The sequence below is a fragment of the Mustela erminea genome, chromosome 4 (assembly GCF_009829155.1).
Source record: "Mustela erminea isolate mMusErm1 chromosome 4, mMusErm1.Pri, whole genome shotgun sequence".
In the NCBI taxonomy this organism is placed as follows: Eukaryota; Metazoa; Chordata; class Mammalia; order Carnivora; family Mustelidae; genus Mustela; species Mustela erminea.
The window spans coordinates 2277823-2302533 of record NC_045617.1 but is presented as its reverse complement, the minus strand read 5'-3'; the positions used below and the strand labels follow the sequence as shown (position 1 = coordinate 2302533).

Sequence of the window (24711 nt, the reverse complement as noted above, 5' to 3'; positions counted from 1 at the left end):
CACCTGCTGTGCGCTCCAGGCCCAAACAAGTGCAGGAAAGCTGTCCCCAGCAGGGCCTGAGTGGCACCCTGCAGGGATCAAAGCCTTCTCCAGCAGTTTGCCAGCCAGCCAGTCCCGGTTCCTCTCTGCCTGGCTTAGCGGCAGCTCCCTGCCCCCCACCCCGCCCCCCACCACCATCCCGAGTCTGCACCGCAGGGAACGCAGCGACTAGCACACTGATAAAAATGCCCTAAGAAGATAACGGCTTATCGGAACAAAGAAAAGGCTTTAGATAGATGGGGTCTGGGGAGCCCCGCCAGACCCCTGCTTTCCCGGATTAGCCCCCCGCCAGAACAGACATGCAATTCGAAGGCAAAGTCTGGTCAGTCTGACCGGCCAGGCTGGGAGAAATGAAGCTGAAACCCTCCAGCTACGTATTTGCAAAACAATGGCAAGAAACAACAGCCATCTATTAGATGACTCTCTGGGGTATAAAGTCTCTTTATTGAGTAGGGACACTGCCCGGGGAGGGGGGGGGCGACTAAGGTGAGGAGGGCCCTCAGCCAGTCTAGACACAGATAAAACCCATTTCTCTTTACCCTCTGCCTCTCCACAGACAGGGAGGGACCCACATAGTCTGTGCGGAAGCGAGGCCAAGATACATGAATCCCCACGCCCACAGGATAGCCAGGGCCCTTCCCTAGGAGGCCCAGCCCACCACCCCCTCAGCTCCCAGAGAAGACAAAATGATGCCACTTGCTTGTGATCAGACTCCTGACAAGGCCACTTCGTGAGCTGTCCGAGGACAGCCACCATGAGCATCTTTGTCTCAGGAAACCAGTTCCTAGCACAGTGCTTATTTCTAGACATGGCCAAGGGCCCTCTGCAGTCCCTGGAATGCTCTGGGAGACAGATGCTCTCAGTCGGTGATGGAGTTCTAGAATGTAGGTGAGGTTGGGTGGGATGAGGTCTGGAGCCGATGACCGAGAAAGAACTCTTGAGACGTCTTTGGTGCAAAATGGCCGTTTATGAAAGCCCGGGGACAGGACCTGTGGGCAGGAAGAGCTGCTGCCCCAGGTTGTGGGGGGTGGCAGGTTCTGTCCCCTGGGGGTGGTGGGGAGAAGAAAAGGGAGGTTTCAAGAGAACTTTCATGTGCTAAAGAGGACCTACAAGATATGATATCAGAGGCCTTGCCATTGCCAAGGTCGTTTTACCCTCTAGCAAGGTATTAACATTAAGATGGGTGCGAGATTCCTATGGGGGGGGTCGGTTTGCGGGGTGTCAGCTTTTGCTTTGTTCTCAGCCAGCCTTCTGTCCCTCATCAGTCGCAACACCTGCTACCTTCCTGTCTCCACTGGCCAGGTCAGTCTCTGTCCCTTTCAAAACCCTGCACTTCAGGTGCGTCTCTTTTATACCATGGAGTTTGGGTTTCGCTTTTGAGCCATTTTAAAGTTTCTTTTTCAAGGGTTAAGTAACGTGTCTGCCTATGACTGCCATGTCTGGTCTCAACTCTGTCATTTACGTCATGTGGCAATTACTGTGTGTGTCGTGCTACATTAAATGTTCCCTCATTCGATGTGTTGTGTTCTGCGACAGACTGATTCTGGTACTGGGGAAGGTCTGTGTTTTCACTCCAGTGATACTGATGTGTATCTGGGCTTTGTTACCTGGAGCTGGTTTCCGGGACTTGTTTTTAAGTAAGTCCCCTGGGTGAAGGGGAGCAGGGACAGTTTAAGGGTTAAACAAGGTTATTGTTTAACCTGGATGGAAGCCTCTGGCTAAATAGGTCCTTACACTCACATTCATGCTTTGCTGGAGGGAAAAACCATGTCAGCTTGACCACAGCCAGGCCCCCGGACGCCAGGTGAGTTCCGGTCCTTTCGGAACTTCCCTTTGTCTTTCCCTTCCCTTTGTCTTTCCCTCCACAACCCCCAAGTCTGTAACCTTCGCTCCTCACAATCCCGGAACAGCAGCTCTTTCAGGCCCCGGGTCCTGTCCCGTGCTTTAATAAAACCACCTTTTTTTGCCCCAAAGACGTCTCTTGGCCTCAGGCTCCAGACCAACACCACTCTAAACCACATGTGGGCTGTAACTTACAAGGAAGGTTAAGTGTCTACAATGGATAAAAGGTGTCGTGTAGAAGGAAACTGTAACAATGTAACAAAACCACCATTTGAAACTATAAGCCTTGATGGGGCTCTAGCAGGCTGTCAGCTGTGCATCCTCTAACTCCTAACTCCCGCTGGGTCCGCATCACAGGGTTGTGAGCCTAGTTGCTGAGCCCCAGAGCCCCGGCTTAGCAGGGAGTCCGCTTGAGAGTTTCTCCCTGGGCCCCTCCCCCAACTCATGCATATGCTTTCTATTTCTCTCTCTCTAAAATAAATAAATACATTTTTTAAAAAATAAAATAAAATTTACAGGGGCACATGCACTGGGCACGGAATCTGCTTAAGACTCTCTCTCTCTGCCCCTCCTCCTCCCTCGTCAAGCAAGCTCTCCCTCTCTCAAAAAATAAATAATTTTTTAAAAACAAAATTACAACCCTTGAAGACATTCCAGAGATAAAAGATGTGAATCTATATAATTCAAAGGACCCACTGCACTGGGTACCAGGAGAAATGGCTCCAGAATGGTCTGCTGAGAACACAGCCTGGCAAACTTCCTCCGTAGAACTAACCTTCAGGCCCTTCTCAGCTATCCCGTCTTCTCTAATCTCCCGTTGCCAGGGTTTGGCTGTTGGTACCCTCCTCCATTTCCGAGAAGCTCACTTACGCATCTGTCAGCTGTCTGGGAGCTAGAATTCCTGTCCTTTTCAAAGGTCCTTCTAGCTGATCTAAGATCAAGTTGACATGAGACGGATTAACAGGAGAAATTTAACAGTGTACACACGGGAAACCCACACAGACGTGGGTCCAGAGCCCAGCAAAATGAGGTTTACGTGTCATTCTGAACTAGGGAGAAGAGGGCAGGGGTCTAGGGCTTCCAGGAGGGAAAAGGAATTCACAGGAAAGACAGTGAGTGCAGGTTTGGTAAACCAATGTTTGCGGGACCACACAGACCCACCTGGCCCAGGAGACTCTGATCCAACGGGGAGCCGGGCTCCTCCTCCCTGTCCCCGACCCCGGGTTCATACAGAGACAGCTCTCTTCCTGGAGCAGGGCCCCTATCAATCTTTATTTTATTTTATTTTATTATTATTGGTTTTTTTGTTTGTTTGTTTTTTGTTTTTTTTTTGTTTTTTGGGGTTTTTTTGGCCATTGAGTAGGAGGCAAAGAGCTTCTCCCGAATCTCAGTTTTGATGCCTTTAGAACTCAAAATAATCTTCATGCTAAATCAACCTATCTGGGGCAGCCCAACCTCGGCCCCCAACAGCGCACTCCCTCCAAGTCCCTGCTGGCTGTAGCTATTCACAGTCCCAGCCTAGTTGGACCTGCCGAGAACCTAAGTGTTTTCTCTCAGTAGTCTTTGTGCATTACCAGAAAGGCACATGTTACAAAGATAACCTCAATCTTCATAAAAAATCCCTTCAGCCCCAATCAAGGAAGCCATCTTCCCTGTGTGGGTTTTAAGTGTGTTGAGATCCTTCCGAGATCTCCTCTCCAACAATTCCCAGGTTCCCCATTCTTGTAGGAGGATAATTTCCCAATGGGCTCCTCCCTGCGGTAACGGCATCACCGTAAGCCCTACTGTACAGAATACGGAAACCAGCGGCCAGACCCGTCTTGTCTGTGGTTGACGTCGTGGGTTCTAATCCCCATGACTGGTAAACATGACCTTATTTGGAAATGGGGTCTCTGCAGATGTAATCAAATTAAAATGAGGTTGTTGGGGTGACTCTGGTCCAATATGACTGATGTCGTTCTAAGAGAAGGGGGAGGGAGAGCTGACACAGGCACACACGGGGAGAAGTCACAGCAGGGCAGGGCCGGGGCTGAAAGGAAGCCTCCACCTGCCGGGGACTGCCAGGAGCGGAAAGAGACAAAGCAGCGTTCTCCCCAGAGCCTGAGCAGCCTGAGCGTGTGTGGCCCCGCCCACACCTTGGTCGCAGAGGTCCAGCACCCAGAACCATAAAGGAATAAATTTCTGTGGCTGTAAGGCAGTGTGCGGTCCTTTGTTGCGGGGAACATACAGATTCACCCCACGGGGAAATAGGGAAATAAAATCGGGACTTGCTCTGATGAGAAACTCAGCATCTTTTAAAAAATCTTGTTGCTCTTGGAATCAGTCACCCCCCCTTGTGCACTGACACTAACCCTAAACCAAGAAAGGAAACATCAGTATCCCTCATAGCATGACCTCACAGCCCCTCAATTCAACAGGTTTTCTGTTAAAAACATGGTTCTTTTGAAAACTGTTCTTAGGATTAAGTAAGTCAGTTTTCTGAAGTACACAGAGTCAATTCAATTCCAAGTGTTCGATGAATAAAAGAACTAGGACGGCATCAACCTGATTAAGACAGACAGGTCCAGCTTTAACCCCCAGAGCCAAAGGCCAACCAAGGAGAAGTTTCAAAACTTCCATTTCAGAAGGGCCAAGAGCAAGGAGAGGCCGTGTTAAGGGGGTTTCCCGAGCTTCAGCGGCCCGTCAGGGGTCCACACTCCACAGACGAAGGTGCGGAGTGGCGGGTGGGGAGCCTGCTCAGCGGCTCTGGCACAAAGAGGAAGGCGTGATCTCTCCGGGGACAAGCCGCTGCCCCTGGGGCCAAACTGTGTCACCGCACGTCTGAGTCCCATTCACCAGCAGCCCCACATTGCGGCAGCTGGGCTACCTGCTCACAGAGGGGACCCCAAACCGACTCCGGGCTGATGTTCAGCGACACCGTACTGGGTGGGGATGCTGGCCGGCCTGTCCCCTGCAGCCCCTCGGGGCACCTCTCCTGCCCACACCAGGCCACTGAGGGGACATGGGTGAGCAGGTCCTGAGCTAGGAGGTGGGACGGCCACCCGCTGCTGGCCTCCTCCTGGCCTGACAACGGGCTGGCATGTCCCCGCGACCCCCACACCAAGAAGGCTGCCGCTTAGAGGGACAGGCAAGAGCTGTTCCGAGTCCCCACCGTGTGTCCATCTCCAAGGGCCCCTGCTGTGTCTAAGACGCCCAAGACCTTAATAAAGGAAAAAGAAAATCCACATCCTTTATTCCAAACACAAAGCCCTCACCGGGGCGTGGAGACTTCCTTTCTCTCCGCGCACCCATGCTGGGCCAGACTCACAGGTGCCATGAAGTCAGCTCATGGGCGTGCGGGGAAACGGAGCACAGAACAGCCGTACAGTAGAGACGCTTGTGCAGTAGAGACGCTTGTAAACAGTTCACCTGGCGGCTGCTTTCTGACAAGCAGCGGTTTGTGACTCTCTCCAGCTTTTCGAAATAACGTCCCGGTGGCCGGGGGGCGTCAGCGAGCGCTCTGCGGTGGCGGCGGGTAGAAGGCCGGGCCGTCCTCACAGACCTCCAGCCCCGGGCCCCAGGCCCTCCCGGACTCCCCCAGCTCCCCCGGCTCCGTGCAGTTCCGCAGCCGCAGGTCCTTGGTGAAGCAGAGCTCGATCTGACCGATCGTCTGCACCTCCTCCCCCTAAAACCCAGAAAATGAGAGACGCCTGAGAATCCGGATCTCGGGGGGTCCCCTGCTCTGTGGTCATCAGGCCTCAGAACCTGAAGAGACAAGGGGGGATTCCAGGGGCCAGCAACGAGCCCCCCCCCCCGCAGTGACCCGCAGGGGGCCGTGGGGCTCAGAGCCCAGTCACCACCCAGACGTCCCCTGTGCCAGCCTGGCGGCCCTGGGTGACAGGGACACCGCTCAAACCTCAGACACATGCAACTGTGTGCCTGTGGCATACACATCACAGCATCACCAGGAGAAGCAGTTTTGTAGAATAAGTAGGTCAGGGAACCCCACTGCTCAAAAAGAATTAAAGTCTTATCAAAGCTGACAAAAGAAATGAGAGTCCATCCGCACACTAGATAAATGCGTGTGGAGACTGAGACCAACAACACAAAGCCCAAGAAATCCCTAACTCAGACCTGCTTCCTACAGCCGCCTCCGGCTCCTGCCCCGCTGCCCCTTCTTGTGGGAGAGAAGTCTTGAGAAACAGACTGTTTGAGCACGGCACTGAAGGACAATCGTGTGCTTGTGCGTGTGCATAATTTTTTTTTAATTCCAGTAGAGGTGGCACAATGTCCTGTCAGTGTCAGGTGTGCGAGACGGGGACTCACCACTTCTGTGCGTCACAGGTGCCCCCCTCACCCCCATCGCCTGCTCCCCCACCCCCCACCCAGCCCGCTCGTCACCAGCACTGTGTTATCTAGAGTCAAGAGTCTGCTTCTTGGTTTGTTTCTTTTTTTTTTCCTTTGCTCATCTGTTCTGTTTCTTAAATTCCACGTATGATGAAGTCCTACGGTATCCGTCCTTCTCTGCCTCACACACTGATCAGCATTTTACTCTCTAGCTCCATCCGCATCATTGCAAATGGCACGATTTCATTCTTTTTGACGGCTGCGTAATATTCCACTGGGAACAGAGGCTGCATCTTCTTCATGCAGTCATCTACTGATGGACACCTGGGCCGCTTCCGCAGTGGGGCTATTGTTGATAATGCTGCTGTAAATACTGGGGTGCAGGTACCCCTCTGAATCTGGGTTAAACCAACTGCGATTTTAAAGCACACGCAGGATTTGCCTGTGCGCTCACACTCCCACACACACACCCACCACTGCCCCGGCAACTCTACAGTGACCACATGGATGTTGAAAACCTGTCTTCCTGATAAAGACAGAACGAGCAGTGAAACAGCACATCTGACCTGTTTTGGCGGAAGACACTGGACTTTTGGTACAACTCCGTACATGCTGGCAAGGGCGTCTTTAATATCTGAAATCTGAAATGGAATCAAACGCATTAGAATTACAGGGACAGAGGCTGTGTAAGGGCTCCGGTAGACGGCACACTCGGCTTCCGCACTCACAACCCGCACGGCTGACCACAGGGCACCGTCCTCGGGCACTCCAGGCTCGCAGACAAGACCCCAGGGAGAGGCTGTCACCCACCTGGGCTCCCCCCTCAGACCACAGTGGCCCCCACACGTGCTCTACAGGCTCTGTTCTCCCCGCCACCCCGTGCTTCTGTCCACACCCAGAGCCTGCTGCGTGCAGTAAGTCGGACCCACTTCCAGAGGCCAGGACTCGCGTCTGAGCTCAGCTCTTGCTGCTTCTGAACCTAACAGAGCACCTGCAGCACCCACGGGGAGCCCAGGACACTTGCCATCAGGACCACTGAAAGCAGCAGTCTGACTGACACGTGCTGGGCAAAAATGCAAACACAGTCACCCTACCTGCTTGAACTTGGACGCCGAGGACAAGGGGGCCCTGCCAGCCCTCTCTTTCCTGAGGCAGCGGACACGGTCTCCCCAGGGTCACCATTCCCTCCCACCCCCACTCTTGGTGCAGGGAGGAAATTAAAGGGAAGATCCAGACCCGGTCCCAATCCGGCTCAAGCGGGAACCGGCCACACGGCGGAGCACAGATGCCAGAGAGTGCAGTGGGGCTGCCCACTGACTTCTGGTCAGGAGGCCCAGGTGACAGTGCAGTGTTAGCAGGGGACTGGAACCCGGGATCGCTAAAATCAGTAACTTCAAATCTTTTTTTAATCCCAGGAGATTAAATCAGCCTAAGTAGAGAATGCATCATGTTCTCTAACCCAGGAGTCAGTCAGCTTACTGGGTAAAGGGCCAGAGGACAGACCCCAGGCTCCGAGGGTCACCCAGTGTCTTTCTGGGGGGACACCTGCCCATGGAGGGTGACCACGAGCAATGGTAAAGGAATCAGCCTGGCTGTGAGCCAGGAACACTCTGTTTACAAGAACAGGCTCTTCTGGGTAGAAAGCGATTACCTTTTGTATATGCTTACCAGACAGTAAGATCTGGGCTATTTAAATTTCTAGTTTTATCATGAAAACAAAAACAAATCTTATGCCTCTTCATCGAACAAAATATCATAAAACAGAATGTGCTTTTTGAACCACCTACTCCCTAGCCCTGTGCGAGCTGGGAGCACGCGCCTCACCGAGGGACCGTGAGTCTAGGCTTCAAAATCATCATTTACGTAGCTTTTGGATCCCACTCAGTGCGCACCGGGAAGCAAGACTTAAATAAAATTGCTCTGGAACCATAAGAGTCTAAGAGGAGGGGGCTTGTCTGAGGCCCTTTAAAACCCTGGCGTGGACTAGACTGCAGACAGTCTACCGTGGAGACATGAGGTACCCTCAGGTAGCAGACACACATGCGGTTATGGAGCTGAAAGCAAGACTTACCTGGTAGTAATTGATAGATGGCTTTATTCCCAATTTTTGGAGTATGCTAAAATTTAAATAAAAAAAAATTAGCCTTATAATACCGTACATTTTCTTTTCTTGTTCTTCTTAAACATCCTATTTCCTAATAAAAATGAAGACACTCTTAAAAGAAAGCACTTATTTTCTATTGTTTGGGCAATAAATCTGGGCACAAGGAGAGCAAGTAAACGGTTCTCGGGCTTCGCCGACCACCCCTCCCCATGGCTCACTTGCCGCTGACCCTCCTCCTCTCTCCAGCAGCTGCGCCCTCTCAACATGGCCAGACGGCCCACACCCACTGCGGTAACGGCACACACGTGACCACCTCTCTGCCAAGCCTGTCTCAGGCACACGCATGACCACCACTTTGCCAAGCCTGTTTCAAAACACAGTTAGCAACTGATTCTGGATTCCAGGCTTATCCTAGAAAACCACACTTGGTCAAATCCTCAAATATATTCAACACCCACAGACTTGAATCATTTCCTTAAGCATATGGTTTTGACCAGCCATCCCAACAAAATACCATATGACTAATTTACCTGTTAAATGATGGCGTGGGATATAAACAATTCTCAGATTAATGGTCTCAAAACAACACTTGAGTCCCCATCATGCCTCCCTAGATTATCCAGGCCATCAGCCCCCGGAGTAGACGTGAGACCCAGGTTGCCTCTCTGGACATGGGCATCGTCAGATGGGTCTGTCCAAGGAAAACCAGCCTGCCCGGGGCACGCCTCCTCCTGCTATGGTTTCTGGCAACAGTATACATTGTGTTAACAAGCCAGTGTTTGTACAGACAGCGCAGCACCCAGTGTCTGGATCTCAGCTGTGTGCTCCTGGCCCCAGCAGGAGCTGGTAGTGGGCAAGGGTCCTTACAGCCTAAAAAAACAAAACATGCCCACGGCCTGCTCTCACACTGTCTGTGCGGCATAAACACCAGATTTCAAAGGTTCCAGAATTGTAAAACTTTGCAAATTTTAAAATATTTATTTCAAGTTACAATATTTTAGCTATGCTGGGATAAATAATATAAAATCAATCTCGTTGCTTTCTTTTTGCTCCTTTTAATGAGGTACTAGGAAATTTTAAGTTACATGTGGGGTCTGCATTGTATTTCTACTGGGCGGTGTTGCTGAAAAGCCCGAGTCAGGTCACCAAGGAAGTGAGGCAGAGAGAGAGATACTTGGGAAGTCTGGCATTCAGCCCAGGTTAGTCTATACTGTTTTCTACGGTGTTGCCATTAGTTTGACATTCATTCCCTGGCCTGTGTCTGTAGGTTATCAAAGATCTTCTATTCACAGTATCTCGCCTTTTTTCAGGTTTGTGACCTTCATATTATAAAGTGAGTAAAACACTGTTAGTTTATGCTAATATGACAAGCTTCCCTCTGAGAAAAAGATATCTGCAGTGATGGTTTATAATATAGAGAAAAATACAAGGGATTTTACGTTTTGACTTCCTAATTTTCTGAGTACCGCGATTTTAGATTTTCCTTGGGGGACCGGGGAGAGAATGTCATTTCCTTACAACTCTCTCCCCACGTCCTATGCCCCCCGCAGGCAGTCGTCTCTGCAGGAGGAGTAAGCAGGCTCCCCAGTGACCGCCACGGCTTTTCTGACGCTGCAGGAACCCCGGCACCAGGACTCCCGCACGTGCGTGTGCCACGAGAGCTACAGAGACTCAACAAGGGTAAGCCAGGGGACTTAATAAATAACTGTCGGGGGAAGGAGGGACGATTTAGATGTTGTAGATAGAACCTTCCAGCAGTCCCCATTCACTGCCCTCTTCCTGCCTGACTGAGCAGAATGGGACCCGGGGAGCGAGCAGGAGCTCGCGCTGCTCGTGCATCAGGAACGCCCGGGCGCAGCCTCCTCCCACAGCGGCTCCCGACTGGACTGCGCTCTGCCCGGCCACACGCGGACACTCTCCCGGTTCGCTCCCCCAAGGATGTCTGTGCTCGGTATCCCCTACACTTTGGGGGTAAGGAAATGCTCCCCAAGGTCTTGCTCTTGCTGCGGGAAGAGCCTGCAGAGAAGCATGGCCCGCAGGAACTGGGCGGCGCGGCTGGAGTGTACCCCCCGGCCCTCGAGGGGACCCCTCTGTCATCTTCCGGCTTGGCAGACAGACCCAAAGGTGCAGAAACTGTGCACGCTGCACAATGGGCGTCTTGTTCTCCCCACAGGCACTCGCCCCTCCCATGCCAACACCGGACCCCACCCCCTGGATCCCAGTGAAACGGGGGACTGGCTGCGCCTCTGTGTGCAGGACACAGAGGACACACACAGAGAACCTATGGGGGCTCCCGCACTTTCTAAGCAGATGTGACGCAGCAGCTTTCACGTGGGTGAACAGCAGAGGCTCCCGACGGGACCCGGCTCACTCCGACGAAAGCACACTAACTGCCTGTCCTGGTCTTTAAAACGCAGTGGCAGGTTTATTGTGTGACGGCCCAGATGAAGGAGAGCAGGAATCCCTCCCACACTGGCCACCAGGAACGCTCAGATGGCGGATGGCCAGCTTCGCCCCTGCTCTCGGTCACGGCCTGGGTGGGGGTAGGGGGCCTGGCCCTCCGCAGGGCCATCTGGAGGGGGTATTTACGAGGTCTGGGTAGTTTCTAGGCTTCGAGGACCCCTGCCCACCACCTCCTCCTGCTCGATCCAGAAGCCCGAGAGCAGAGATGCAAACCCTCTGAGATGGGCGGTCTGTACAGAACCTGCCACGTTAATGCAACACACTTCTGTCCAAAATCCCGGCTGAAACACGCATGCCTTGGTCAGTCTTGCTTCCTCGGGCCACCTCGCCGTCCGATGACATCCGAGCCCAGACAGGTACTTGCGTCTCCAAGACTGCTGTACGTGACCACGGCCCAGACTGACCTACCTGGAGGGCTGGGTGGGAGGCGCTAGGATTCCTCAGGATGGCTCCGCAGCCCGTGAGCACCAGGCCTCCGGGGGTCCCTACCTGTTAAGCTCCAGCTTCTCATAAAGACCCAGGCTTCCCCCAAAGTATTTCTTCTGCGAGTTGAGGGCGTCGAGCTGAGCAGCACAGGTGCCGTGCTTCTCCCACTCATGCTTCCTACGAGAGTATTTTAACAAAAAAATCTCTGGTTAAAAGTCATGAAACAAATACAGAAGGAAGAGCTCGCGCCAGGACTGGGTAGTCACGCGCATGTGGTTTCTGCTACAAAGAAAGAAGACAAGGGGCACCTGGGTGGCTCAGTGGGTTAAAGCCTCTGCCTTCGGCTCAGGTCATGATCCCAGGGTCCTGGGATCGAGTCCCGCATCGGGCTCTCTGCTCAGCAGGGAGCCTGCTTCCTCCTCTCTCTCTGCCTGCCTCTCTGCCTACTTGTGATCTCTGTCAAATAAATAAATAAAATCTTTAAAAAAAAAAAAAAAAAAGAAGAAAGAAGACAAGACTCCCTGTGTGCATCGGACATGACGCGGGAGTCCCTTGCGCCTGGGGACGCGGCCCCAGGGGACACAGTCCGGTCTCCAGAGAGCACGCCGTGTCCCTGCAGCCTCCACCGCCAGCAGGGACGACTCAGTTCGGCGATGCAGCACAGCCGCGGCTGAGGAAGAGCAGACGCCATGACGCAGGCCCCTGGCCACCGGCACGGGTGTCCACGGGGGCTCTGGCTTCACGGGGACGCTGACCTGTCCTTCCTCAGCAGCGAGCGAAGGACGGCGGCCACACGACCTCCTGAGAGATGCCGCAGGCCCACTCCCTGTCTCCACTGTGTCCTCATCCGCCCCCGACAGAACTCGAACAGGACAACACACGAGCAGCGACACGGATTCGAGAAGACGACCGCAGATAACACCCCCCACACTGCATCGCAGGTTATCGAGAAGTTGCACGCTCTTCTGCAAGGCAAACGTACTGCTGGCTCGGAAATGGGGAAACTGAGGCAGGGGGGCTAGCGAGGCCACCCAGCCAGCAAGTCCCAGAGTCTGCCCCTAAACGGCTCTCTGGACCCCATATCAGCCCTCATCTGGCTGCACCGCAGAGCCACCCCCACAGTCCGCAGACGCGGGGCGTACCGCCCCAGAATCGCAGGCCGCTGTCCCATCGGATGTTCGCCATCACGAGCGCAGGAGAGCAGAAGAGGCATTTGTGAGGGGGTCCTACGCTGCCTGTGGTCTGAGCCGACACCAGCACATCCATAAGACTGGTGCAGAGGGCCTGTGCGAAGTGACAAGTCACTTCAGCCTAAGAAAGCGGTGTGGGAACCTTTCTTCCTCTACCACAGCCTCCAGAGTGAATTATTTCTGCAGAGCAGGAGAAGGATTTCTTTCTGACGAGATGAAGATGGAACCGGCGGTGCAGACGCCCTAGTGTCCGTGGAGCTGGAACCGTTCCGAACCTGCCACAGGGGGAGCTCACAGCGCAATGAGCCTCATGCACAGAACCTGCACACCAGCCCGGGGGCTCTCCACACACAAGAAATACTCGATAAGTGTCAGTTTGGATCAAGCTTAAGGATCAGAATCCATTAGGGCATCGTTAGTGTATGTCCAACACTGAACCCCACCTCATTTGGAACAGGAAAGTTTGCATTTAACACAAAATGGTCAGTGACCAGACAGAGGTGCCCATCATGGTGTTCCCTCGCCTGCTGGGGGACACACGAGCAGACCCAGGGGCCACCCTCCAGGATGAGAGGTGGAGGCTCCTCCAGGACGTCGAGGCCCAGGACGCCGCCCTCGGCGAGGCCGCTCGCCAAAGTGGGTCTCACCCAACTCTCCTTCTTCTTCGTACAAGCATCAGAAAACAAACAGAAATCCTACTTTGCAGAGGGCTGTGTCCATGGTACTTCTTAATATGGCTAATTTTGTGATTAGATTTAATCTTAGAGAACCTTCTCGAGCACGGAGTAACACCGAGACCGTGTCCTCTGCAGACCTGAGTCCTCTCCGGGATGAACGCGGACGGTTGTCAGACGGGACCCTCCTCTGCCCCCGGGGTCCGACGACGAAGCCGAGCTGGACCGGCCAGAGGGCCTCCGGGACCCTCCTCTGCCCCCGGGGTCCGACGACGAAGCCGAGCTGGACCGGCCAGAGGGCCTCCGGGACCCTCCTCTGCCCCCGGGGTCCGACGACGAAGCCGAGCTGGACCGGCCAGAGGGCCTCCGGGACCCTCCTCTGCCCCCGGGGTCCGACGACGAAGCCGAGCTGGACCGGCCAGAAGGCCTCCGGGAGCCTCCTCTGCCCCCGGGGTCCGACGACGAAGCCGAGCTGGACCGGCCAGAGGGCCTCCGGGACCCTCCAGAAATTCACAGAGCCAAGGGAATGTGGGGAACAGGGAAGCATGACCCAACGCCCCACGCAGGGGCCAGGGACGACAGCCGCCCCGTACCTGGGAGCTCTAGGAGCACAGACACTAACAGGAGCAGGACAGTCACCTCCGCATTTAGAACACAAGTTTTGAGATGTGCTACTTTCTATCCAACCTGAAAAAGTATCGTTTTGCCTTTCCGAGAGCACACACTCTGCCCACACTACTGGGATGACGTGTTCAAGGACCAGCTCAGACCACCACCACCTTTATGGGTTATTTGTCGACTCACTGGTAAGTCTCCCGGCACCAACAAGCAGACCGGCTGTGGCACAGAACACACCGGAACGCGTGGAAACCCGTACCCTGTGTGCCTAGCACGGACTCGGCATTTCTGCGTGCGCTGTGAAGTGCTCTAGAGGGGTTCCCCAGCTTCTCCCATCCCCCCACTCCAGCTCAGCTGGGCGTCAAGTTCCAGGAAAACATTCTCGGGAACACGTCTGTGCAGAGCCTGGGTCGGAGAGCCGGGCCACTCTTCTCCAGGACTCCACGTGCTTCTCCTGTGCAAGAGACCCGGGAGGGTTCCAAGCACCAGGGAGCCTGGGGGACGGGCACCAGTGCCGCTCCGTGGCTTCAGAATGCTTCCATCTGCACTTAATTCTTTTCCTGAATGCTCTAGACAAAAATATTTCCAAACCGAATTAACCATTTTGGATAAAATCTAAGTACTTGCGACCTGAATGTAAACCGCCACATCGGAGTGAGGCCAAGACAGTGATTATTTCCGGCTATCATAACGTAACTGAAAGGAATGTTATTTAACCTTCTTCCCCAGCACTGACCTGAAGAGCTATCCTGAGTTAAACATAGTGTTTTCTTCCTTGGCTCAGCTCCTGCTACACTTCAGGATGTTTCTGGAAGAGGTTGCGGACCGAGCCGCAGGTGGGACCCGACCCTGTCCTCGCTAAGTCGTAGCACAAGACCTCGACCTCTTTTTCTTCCTTGGTGGATCTCGTGGCAGCAGCACAAAGTCTTTAAGAAACATCCTCTCCTGCTGCACTGCGGCGAGCGCCCCGTCGGTGCCCGAGTGTTTGTCTCAGTGAAACCTCAGGAGAGGTGAGCATAAAGCGAAGTGACCAATGAAGTCACGGACGGAGAGCCAGTCTGTAAATTCCACGTGCCTGCGGGGTTTTTTTCCAAACAGGCTCCACGCCCCACGCAGAGTCAATGCAGGGCTTGAACTCATAACCCTAAGGTCAAGACCCGAGCTGAGGTTCAGAGTAAGACGCTAAACTCAGTCACCCGGGCGCCCCTTGCCCACATTTTTCATTTACTGGAGAAGGCCCCGAAAACAGTCTCCCAGATAAAAAGTGGTTCACCCTCGGCACCTCAGAAGAGCGGCCCCATGGTCCATCCCCGCGCCCCAGCCCCGTGCCCTCACCCCGCTGAGGCTGCGGCGCCCCTGCACTCACCAGAAATGGCTGTGGTTTAGTGGGTGGATCACATCGGGCCAGTACATCTTCATTTCAGGCAGGAGGTCCTGTGCACACACAAAAAAATCCACGTATGACCTAAGGCCTCGCCGCCTAGAAGGCCAGTCTGATTCACCATTACGTTAAAAGAAGAGACCTCAGCCGATCAGTAACACTCAGGGGAGGAAGACGATTCTGTCCCCACTCTGCAGGAAGCGACAACACAGAGAAAGGTGCAATGTGACTCATCACGAGGGTGCACTGGAAAGCAGGTGCGCTCAGAGGGGAGTGGGTAAGCACTCGGCGGTCCAGCCCGACGAGGGGATGTAGCTCTAACAAGAAGGCGGCCATCCAGCCGTGATGGGACACAGGAGAGCCTTCCGTGCACATCAGTGAGGCCAACCTGAAAAGGCCGTGTGAGTCCTGATGTGGCCACTCTGGACAAGACTAAAGTACGGAGACGGCGAAGGCTCAGTCAGGGCCCGGGGTGGGGAGGGGGACAGGCAGAGGAGGAGGGATTTTAGGGCAGTGAGATGCCTCCATAGGGTCTAGTGAGGGACGTGTTATCTGTCAAAACCCATAACCCTCTGTGATGCAGAGCGAGCCTACGGGAACTGTAGTGTGTGCTAGCAATGAAGTACGACCCTGTGACAGGTGTGTCAACCGCAGGGGACGCGGTGTGTTGGGGGACATATATGGGACGTGCCACTCAATTCTTCAGCTTTAGGTTTCTGCTCGAAGGAGTAGCATCCACAGATTAAAACACGCACCACAAAATTCAGGCTCTCCTTTCGCCCAAGTGGAGCTCATCTGGGCGGGGAGAAGGGCCCCCTCAACTGTACAGACAGTTGCCCAGGTTTACTTCTCAACTTCTCCAAACTCACTAGGCCGGAAACAACATTCACTTAAAACATCGTCTAGACAGACTCCGGGTGACCTCGCTCTCCCGTATTTGCCACCACCCGTCACTACGCGCCCGTCACCAGACAACGGGACGCCCCTCACGTCCCCTGCCAGTAAGCCTTGTCCTCACGCCCCATAGCAAACTTCCCAGGAAGCGGTCTGCCTCCTTGTCTGTATGTCCCCGGCCTTGCACTGCCCACACTCGGGCTTCAGCTCCCACCAGCCCCACAGGAGCAGGGAGCAGGCCACTTTCCTGGGGACCAACACTAAACTGGGCTTTCTGGGACAGAACAAGTAAACCAGCAGTGTCTGAACAAAGAGCGGCTTGTGGCCACCTTCCCCCATGCCCGGCAGGCCGCTCCACTGAAAGGGCATCTTCAGCCTTGCTTTTACGAACCCTGTTAGCGCGCCCTCGGGAATCCCCTTCTCCCGGCTCCTGCCCCCCTCCCTCCGCTGGCTGCTGCATCACACGCACGCCCCGCCCCCGCCCCAGTCTCTGTTCCGGGCTGTTCCTGCTTCTCCACCCTGTCCACGCTCACACCTCTGTGCGCCGTACGTCTGTGCACGGATCACATCCGAAGTTTGCCTCTGGCCCAGACCACTCTCCTACAGACCCACAGAGCCCACCTGGACGTTTCCAGGGCACGTCAAACTCAACACGTCCAAAGCCGACTGTCACCCGCACATGTGCCAAAGCCCGGCCCCCGTCAGGAAGAAGGACACCCCCAGCCAAACCCCTAGCCAGAGCCCCACTGGAGCTTCTGTCCCAGCGAGGCACGGAGCCCCGTTCAGGCGACTTCTGTGGCCCCTCCGGCCTTCCGCTCCCACGGCCTCTGCCCATTCGGCTCTTCCGCCCTGGCCGGTCCCCCACGGCAGCTCTCAAGTGAATGCCAGAGGCCCTCAGTACAATGTCAAAGAATCTGCAGTTCCACTGTTGGGTCACGAGACTTTGACCAGGAACATCCCCGTGTTTGAGGCAAGCCGCAGAGAGTCCAGGAAGGCAGACGTGTGTGTCTGAGGAACGAGGCACTGCCAGGCTTTGGGGTGCGCTAGGAATTCTAACCGACGGTCCTCAGACTCAGGCCTCCAGGCCCATGCCAGCGAGGGTCCTCACAGGAAGAAAAGAGGAGAGTATATTGTGGACGAGAACACGTGAACGGTCTGGAATGTCCTGCCATGCCCCTCTGGGGGCCGTCTATTCATGGCAAAGACCCCCATTCTAGCAAATCCTGACGCTACCTCCTGTTTTCAGGGAGGCCCAGTGCTCTGGCAGGCCCTGCCCCATGAATCCAGGTCCTCATCACCGGACAGGTGACTGGTCACACGCACAGCGTGGTGTCTCGAGAGCGCGTCGGCCAGCAGCACTCATCAAAGCCGCTCCCTGGGCTACTCCGTCACACAGGCCTCTGTTCTGGAAAGGCCCATTCCTTCTGCTCAGAGGCCCTCCCTGGAAGCCCACCCCCCACAGCCAGAAAGGCCAGGCGTGGTACCCCTGCCTGTCCTCTGAGCCAGAGTGGTCTAGAAATGCTGACCGGGGAGCACAGGGGCCCTGGGACTAGTGTGGGCCAGTGGGGACCCGTCGGGGTCCGCTGTCACTTCACATAGGTCCCGTCTGGTGTCGTGGGCCCCGGGCAGGGGAGAAAGGGCAGTTTGCACTGAACGAGCAGGAGTGTTTCACGGATCCAGAAATGCGAGAGAAGTGCCAGGGCTGAATCCTGGGAACACGAGCGAGATCCTCACGTGAGCACACACCGTGGAGGACACACGTGTGAGGGCTAACCGAGGGCGGCACCGGCCGGTGCCGGGGCGACAGAAGGGGGCGTTACCTTGATCTCTTCGAAGTTGAAGGGCCACGATCCATTACACTCTTCTGCTCTATCGGGCCTTGGAATCAAACGGAAACAGCAGACGTTAGTCTTCGTTGGGGCTCCCCACGGCAGGAGACATGTCCCTTAGCGTCTGCGGGGATCAAAGGCTGAGACGCTCTAAGGCCACGGGAGTCCCTTAAGGAAGAGCCCGGGTAGGGTGACCAGAGAGCCCTCCCAGGGGCAGGCCAACAGGGCGCTCTCCCCAGGAAGCAAGTGAAACCAGCCGGCAGGGGGAGCTCAGGAGTCGGGCGCGGGCCTGCACTCTCCCTCTGCCAGCCTCAGGCCACAGGCACCAGTGCATCTCCCTCTCTCTAAGGGAGGACGGGGCTCAGGGAGCAGCGTGCAGACCGCGCTCACACAGGGACCCAGGCTCAGCGAGTACGGCTTCTGAAATTCCCAAGCACGGATCCCTGCTTCCCCACGTCTAGTTCTGCACGGGTCAGTCCTGGTCCGCAGATGCAGCCAAGCTCTCCAGGCCACCAACTCGACTTCCTAGACCGCCGGCGTGTCTCCGTGTCCGCAGGCCCTGCACCCTGACCGGGGCAGCCCCCCGCCGGGACAGCACTGTGCACCGTCCTCTGAGCCGCAAGGGAAGCAGCAGGGACGTGAGCTCGACCCGAGGAAGCCTGGCTCCCGGAGACCGCAGGGTCGGATCACGGCCCCGGCCCCCGCTTCATCTGCTGCCCACAGACCCCCAATCTGGAGGAACAAGCATGTGCCGGCAAAGACCACAACGGCCCCTCCTCCCACGGGAGCAGCAGGACAAGAGGCGTCCCGCTGACAGGCTGACTCATGGACACAGCTGAACATGACAAATACACGCATGAAGAAGGAAAGAGTAAGTGCACAAAATGCACGCGAAACCTGAGACGAATCCGGTAAATGTGACATGTGCACTGTGTACATACACACACGTGCACATGCAACACGTGTGTACAGCACACGTGTGCACCGTGTAGTACACACAACACGTGTGCACAGCGCACACACGCTCACTCATTTCTAAGCATCTATTTATTGCCCCCAAAGAAGGACACAATGAGAGGCTCAGGGATCCCAGCCTGGACCCAGAGTCCCTACAAGCGTATGTAAGCCAGGCTGTCACTGTTCTACCACAAAAGAACTAAACAACCACAAGATCAGGGTTACTGTACAAACAGCGGAGATATTGTAAATAAGGATTCGGTCCACTGACTAAACTCCTAACGAAAACCACTAGTGTAACCCTTAGGACCAGCCTCAAGCTGCTTTCGGGTCGGCTAGCGGGACGTGAACGGCGCGGGGCCTTGCCATAATCCGTGGATGGTCCAGTAATCCGGAGGGTCTCTGCAGTCCTTCTCCACCTCCTGCAGCGAAAAGACACAGAGCACATCCCTGATCCGCGGCTCCTTCGCTGCGGCTTCCGGCGCCGCCCCGAGGAGCGACACGGGCGCGGGCGCTCGGACCGGCAGGAGGCCCCGACCCCCAATTATGTAACATAATTAAAAACTGAGTCTTGCTTTTTTTTTTTTAAATGTGTTCTCAAATTAAGTCCATCGGACGGAGACGCTCCCACCCGCCCGTGTGACCATAAACGTGCGAGGGTTCCCGGTCCCCGTGCAACGAGCGGGCTCAGCCACCAGGGCCAGATGTGTCAGCGACACACTCAAGCGTGAACGTTGGACAACGTAAACTGGAGCGCTTGGGCGCGAAAACGCCAAAGTGAGGAGAACACGACAGAGGTGACCTCACAGAGAGAAAAGCTGAGCAGCGCCCCTCAGGGACCTCCCAACTGTTTAGCTAAATGGGGAGTTCTTCCGAAGTACCCGACTACCGAGAAACGTGTGGACGGCTGTGGGACCAGGTAGGACAGACTCGGGCCCTATGCCACGTGGTGGGGAATGAGCCCCTGAAAAGCAGGTGTGGGGGTCTGGTGAGGAACAGGTGAGGCTCCAGGCGGGTTTTCAAGCCTTTCCTGTCGGGATCACCTTCTGTGGGGCGGCAGCTCTGCCCCAGGCTGGTCTGGAAATTAGGGAGGCTCTGGTTTAGGACACTGGCGCGAGGCGGCGAGAGAGGTCCCTGCCGCAGGCCGAGAGGGCATTCGAGCACGGCAACGAGGTTCAGCATCAGAGCGGGGGCGTGTGCCTCCCCTCTCCCGACACCCCAAGTTCATTCCGCAGGATAGCGCAGTCCCAGCGGGGGGCCCATTTCCCACAGGTGCCTGGCTGGCGGAGAGCAAGGTCAGGGCCCATGGCCGGAGAGTCTTCTACCGGCCCCACGCCCAGTGTCTCAGATGAGTCTTTAAGGGGACAACCGGGGCCCAGGATCGTGGAGAAAGAGACACCAGCTGCTCCCTGTAACGCCTGTGTCACACACACAGGGAATGAGCCCAGAGACACCCACTCCCCAGGATGACACCAGGGCCAGAGTACCGGGACCCCTCGTCCTGGGCATCTTGTAGAGAAATTAATTCCCTGACAATGACACTTCATGAGCAGAAGATTTTTTTAAAAATCTAATTTCTGAAGCCTCAAGGTCAGAACACATTTCCATGCATGGATGCAGTCCGTGCACAGGAACACACCCACATTTTGTTGCAGAAACGCCTCGGCCACCAAATGACCCAACTCCCTGCCCCAAAGGCAGATCTTCCGGTGTTACCCAAGACGGGAGCTCCCTACAGGGCCCTGCCCACAGGAACTCAGGCTCCGGTGAGGCCCCGCTGCCGGGGTGGGGAGCCAGGTCTGCAGTGACACCCAAAGCTGGTCACACTGCTCTAGCCTGTGCAGCAACAGCCCTAAAGGCAGAAAGCGACAATGAGGTGTGAAGTTTAGGAAACTGGACCCAGAGACAGAGAGCAGCTAGGACAGACACGCCAGAGGACTACGAATGACACGTTTCCGCGAGGAAACGTGGATACAGAAACCCACTCTGCACGGGGCTTCACCAGATGAACAGGGCCAGTCGAGGCAGAAAAACTCACCTTGCACACTGTCACAGGCCAGTGGTGAACCATAATTAGTTTTTTCCACTCATGATTGTCACTGCTGGAAGACAAGGAATTTATGTTTCAAGAACCGTTCTAAAGTTAAAGAAAACTTCATCTATCAGTCTGTCTACACCATCATGCATTCAGCTAACACTGAGGGACTGTCATGGGCCAGGCCCCACCGAGGGACAGGGGCGCTGTCCTGGGCGAGGGACCAAGTCTCTCCCCAGTGATGCACGCGTGCCAGGGAGGGAGACGGTGACCACGGTCGCTAAGAGAACACACGTGGTGCCCACAGTGACAGTGATAAAGAAATAGGAGCCAGCACGAGGACAGGCAGGCTGGCAGGGGCAGGAGCTGAAATCTGAGCCAGGAAGCCTGGGAAGGCCTCATTGAAGGGAGGCAGAGGCCGGGAGGGAAAGGGGAAGGAAGCCCGAAGTGGTCTTCCTCCTAGGCTTGGTCACGAGTGTAGAAACAGAAGCACCATCATCTTTTAGCCACGTCTGCGAAACCCGTTAAGGCCCCCAAACCTGAATTTCCGTGTGGCTCACTTGGCAGCAAAACACGACTTGAACTAGCATGAGGGGCTGAGTGCCCTATGCCCACTGGAGTGAAGGTGCAGGCGGCCGGCTCCACAGTGCTCCCCCAGATACAGTGCTCCCTCGGACTCAGTCCGGAGCGTGGCCATGCCCCACCTGACCCGCACGCCCCGCATGCCTCCCTCCCCTGGCTCCAGGACCTTCAGGTGAGCGGGGGGAGCTGTATCTGCGAACAGGTTGAAGCAGGACGGATAACGACAGACGGAAACGCCAGCGGCCACACAGGGACATCACCCAAGCAGACACTTCCATTAGATTCCGGAAGGAATGATTCAAAAGTAAAGCGGGACCAAGTTCTCACCCGCTGGCTTCTGTAAAGAGGGCGGTCGTGCTGAATCAGCACAGAATCACAATCCAATGTTACAAGAGCGCGGCTGTGTGCCGCACTCAGTATAGACGCAGCACGAGCTGTAGCATGAGAACTAGAGCTGGGACGAGTGTCAGAAGCTGCTTTTTCAGGGTATAAAACCCTCGTTTAGGTGGAAACTGAGGCTATGGGATTAAAGCTACGGCCAGGGAAGGAGACCCCGTTCCTCCAGGGAAGAATTCCTCCAGGGAGGAACACACTGTGTCCCGTGAATCTATCAAGACTGGGAACTTCTGCAACACAAGGGCCACACACAGTCCAGTGAGAGCGCTGGGGGCGTACGGGAACCTCCTGCAAAGCAGCGCAGACCAGAGCGTGAAGAGAGAAGCCAGAGGCCGAGGAGGAGGGGAGAGTCACCCAGCTGTCAGCCCAGCTGGCGCGCGGGAAAGCCCCTGCGGACCCCTTCCGTCCTGGAGGGTTGAACCAGCTGTTTTCTCCAGACCACGCCTCGCCACCACGGCTGTCCGACTACACCAGCACACGCACTGTGAAGGGAGCGGCGTGGCGGGGACCACAGATTAGAGCGTCAGCTCTTCATGGACATTTACTGGCTGCTGCTGGCCAGGCGGGGTTCTACGCACATTCTGCCTCTCCTCGAATCCATGCTCAGGAGGCAGGTGACAGCTGAGCAAAGTCACCCAGGGAGCTCCAAGGTCACACACCTGGATGAACTAGTGGCTGGTACTCAACCCGGACCCCACACCTCCTCTCCAATGATATACTCTTAACCTGATGGCCAAAACGAATCCATTAATAAATGCAGCTGGTTTTTTTTTTTTTAAGAAAATAGGCTTTCTGGGAAAGCTGAACTATAATGTTACCTTTTCAAGTAGATGATAAAACAGGAAAAACAATTAAAGTCATTGCTTTTCCTTCACCTACTATGTAAAAACGAAAGCCTTTTTTTTTTTTTAAGATTTTATTTATTTATCTGACAGAGATCACAAGGAGGCAGAGAGGCAGAGAGAGATAGGGGGAAGCAGGCTCCCTGCTGCGGGGCTCGATCCCAGGACCCTGAGATCATGACCTGAGCCTAAGGCAGAGGCTTAACGCACTGAGCCACCCAGGCGCCCCAAGAACGAAAGCCTCTATTAAATATGAAATCACTGCCCAAAGTAAATAGAAGAAAAAATTACAATCCGGTGCCCGGAGTTCGGTTCCGTCTACAAGGAAGCAAGAGACTCCACACGCGCTCCGGTCCAGCCCGGAGGAGCGGCCACACCGAACGCCCGCGGGGGGAGGAAGAGCCGGCGCGGAGGCTGCGAGAGGAAGCAGCGCCGTGTCCAACCCAGACGTGCGCCGCTACGACGCCCTGCCGGCCCCGGCCCGGACCCCCGCCCCGACGCGGACCCCCGCCCCGATCCGGACCCCCGCCCCGACGCGGACCCCCGCCCCGACCCGGACCCCCGCCCCGATCCGGACCCCCGCCCCGACGCGGACCCCCGCCCCGACGCGGACCCCCGCCCCGACGCGGACCCCCGCCCCGACCCGGACCCCCGCCCCGATCCGGACCCCCGCCCCGACGCGGACCCCCGCCCCGACACGGACCCCCGCCCCGACCCGGACCCCCGCCCCGATCCGGACCCCCGCCCCGACGCGGACCCCCGCCCCGACGCGGACCCCCGCCCCGATCCGGACCCCCGCCCCGACGCGGACCTCCGCCCCGGCCCGGACCCCCGCCCCGACGCGGACCCCTGACCCGGCCCGGACCCGGCCCCGACGCGGACCCAGCCCCGACGCGGACCCCCGCCCCGACGCGGACCCCCGCCCCGACCCGGACCCCCGCCCCGACCCGGACCCCCGCCCCGACGCGGACCCCGGCCCGGACCCCGCCCTGCGCCAGCCCCGACCCGCCGCACGCACTCCGGGGCTCCGGGCTCACCTCGTGGGGGACCCGCGCGCGCCGCCCCGGCAGCACAGCGCCAGGCAGAGGGAGCTCAGGAGCAGGCCGTGGGCGGCCGCGGGCTTCATGGCGCGCCCAGCCAGGCGACGACGCGCTCCGGGGCACGAAGCCTCCAGTGTCCGGCGCCAGGCCCCGCGTCTCCCTGAAAATGGACGAAATCCCTGACGCCGAGCTCTGACCCGCCGACCCCACCCCGGAGGGTCCGCCGTCCCGAGGGGCCCCGGCCGGGGTCCCCGCCTCACCCCGGCGCCCAGGCGTCCCTGCCGGTGCCGCACCGCGACCCCAACCGTGACCTCGCAGCTGACACCGCCCGGCCGCCCCGACCCGCGGGTTTCCGGCTCTGGACAGCCGGCCCCGGACACGCCTCCGTAGACGGGCACGCCCCCGGCCGGGCAGACACGCCCCCTGACGCCCCGCGGCCGGGACACGCCCCCGTAGACGGGCACGCCCCCGGCCGGGCAGACACGCCCCCTGACGCCCCGCGGCCGGGACACGCCCCCGGCCCGGCAGACACGCCCCCTCAGACGGGCACGCCCCTAATCCCGGCCCTTCGCCCTTCTGGCTCGGGTCTCCCGCCGGAGGCTTCTCTATCGGCCGCGCTCCCGCCCCGGGCCCGCCTTCGGTGGGGTCCCGGGCGTCTTCGGGCCCTTCCTCGCGGAGCTGAAGCTCCTGGGCCCCGCGGGGCAGGGCCTACTCCGGGACACTGGGCGCAGAGGCGGTGGCAGGTGCCGCAGCGCCGGCTCCCAGGGCCTCGGCGAGGTCCCCGGCGGGGAGAGCGGCCTCTGGGCCCGCGCGGACGGCGTAACGCAGCTGGCGCGCGGCTGTTCCCGCGGGACTCCCTGCCCTTCCCAGCACGGGGCCGTCAGGGAGGCAGCCCGGGCCCTCGGTCCCCACGCCGGCCCCAGCCCACTGCACTCCGCTCTGCTCCGCTCACACGGTGCCTCCTGCGCGCACACTTCACGGAGCCCGGGGCGAAGGGCTGGGTGTCACCGCGGAAGCGGCCCCTCACCCTCCGAGGGCCACCGGGACACTCGCACGGAGAAGCAGAGCTGTGG

General features: G+C 57.0%; 1 protein-coding gene across 2 annotated transcripts; it reads right to left on the bottom strand.

Annotated features, from left to right (window-relative positions):
• Positions 1 to 5085: 5085 nt before the first annotated feature.
• Positions 5086 to 23989, bottom strand: RNASET2 (ribonuclease T2). 2 transcript variants are annotated; one of them, XM_032338506.1, is made up of 10 exons: positions 23899 to 23989; positions 23636 to 23798; positions 20782 to 20845; positions 19110 to 19165; positions 17778 to 17835; positions 15049 to 15116; positions 11264 to 11377; positions 8279 to 8324; positions 6774 to 6848; positions 5086 to 5545 (listed from the first exon to the last, which is right to left on the bottom strand). In XM_032338506.1, exons 2-10 carry the CDS (start codon positions 23722 to 23724, stop codon positions 5369 to 5371), a joined length of 747 nt encoding a protein of 248 aa, XP_032194397.1. In that variant the 5' UTR covers positions 23725 to 23798; positions 23899 to 23989; the 3' UTR covers positions 5086 to 5368. The 2 variants fall into 2 exon arrangements, with proteins under 2 accessions (XP_032194397.1, XP_032194398.1); XM_032338507.1 differs by lacking the exon at positions 23899 to 23989 and adding an exon at positions 22333 to 22482 and having other exon boundaries at positions 23636 to 23723.
• Positions 23990 to 24711: the final 722 nt, after the last annotated feature.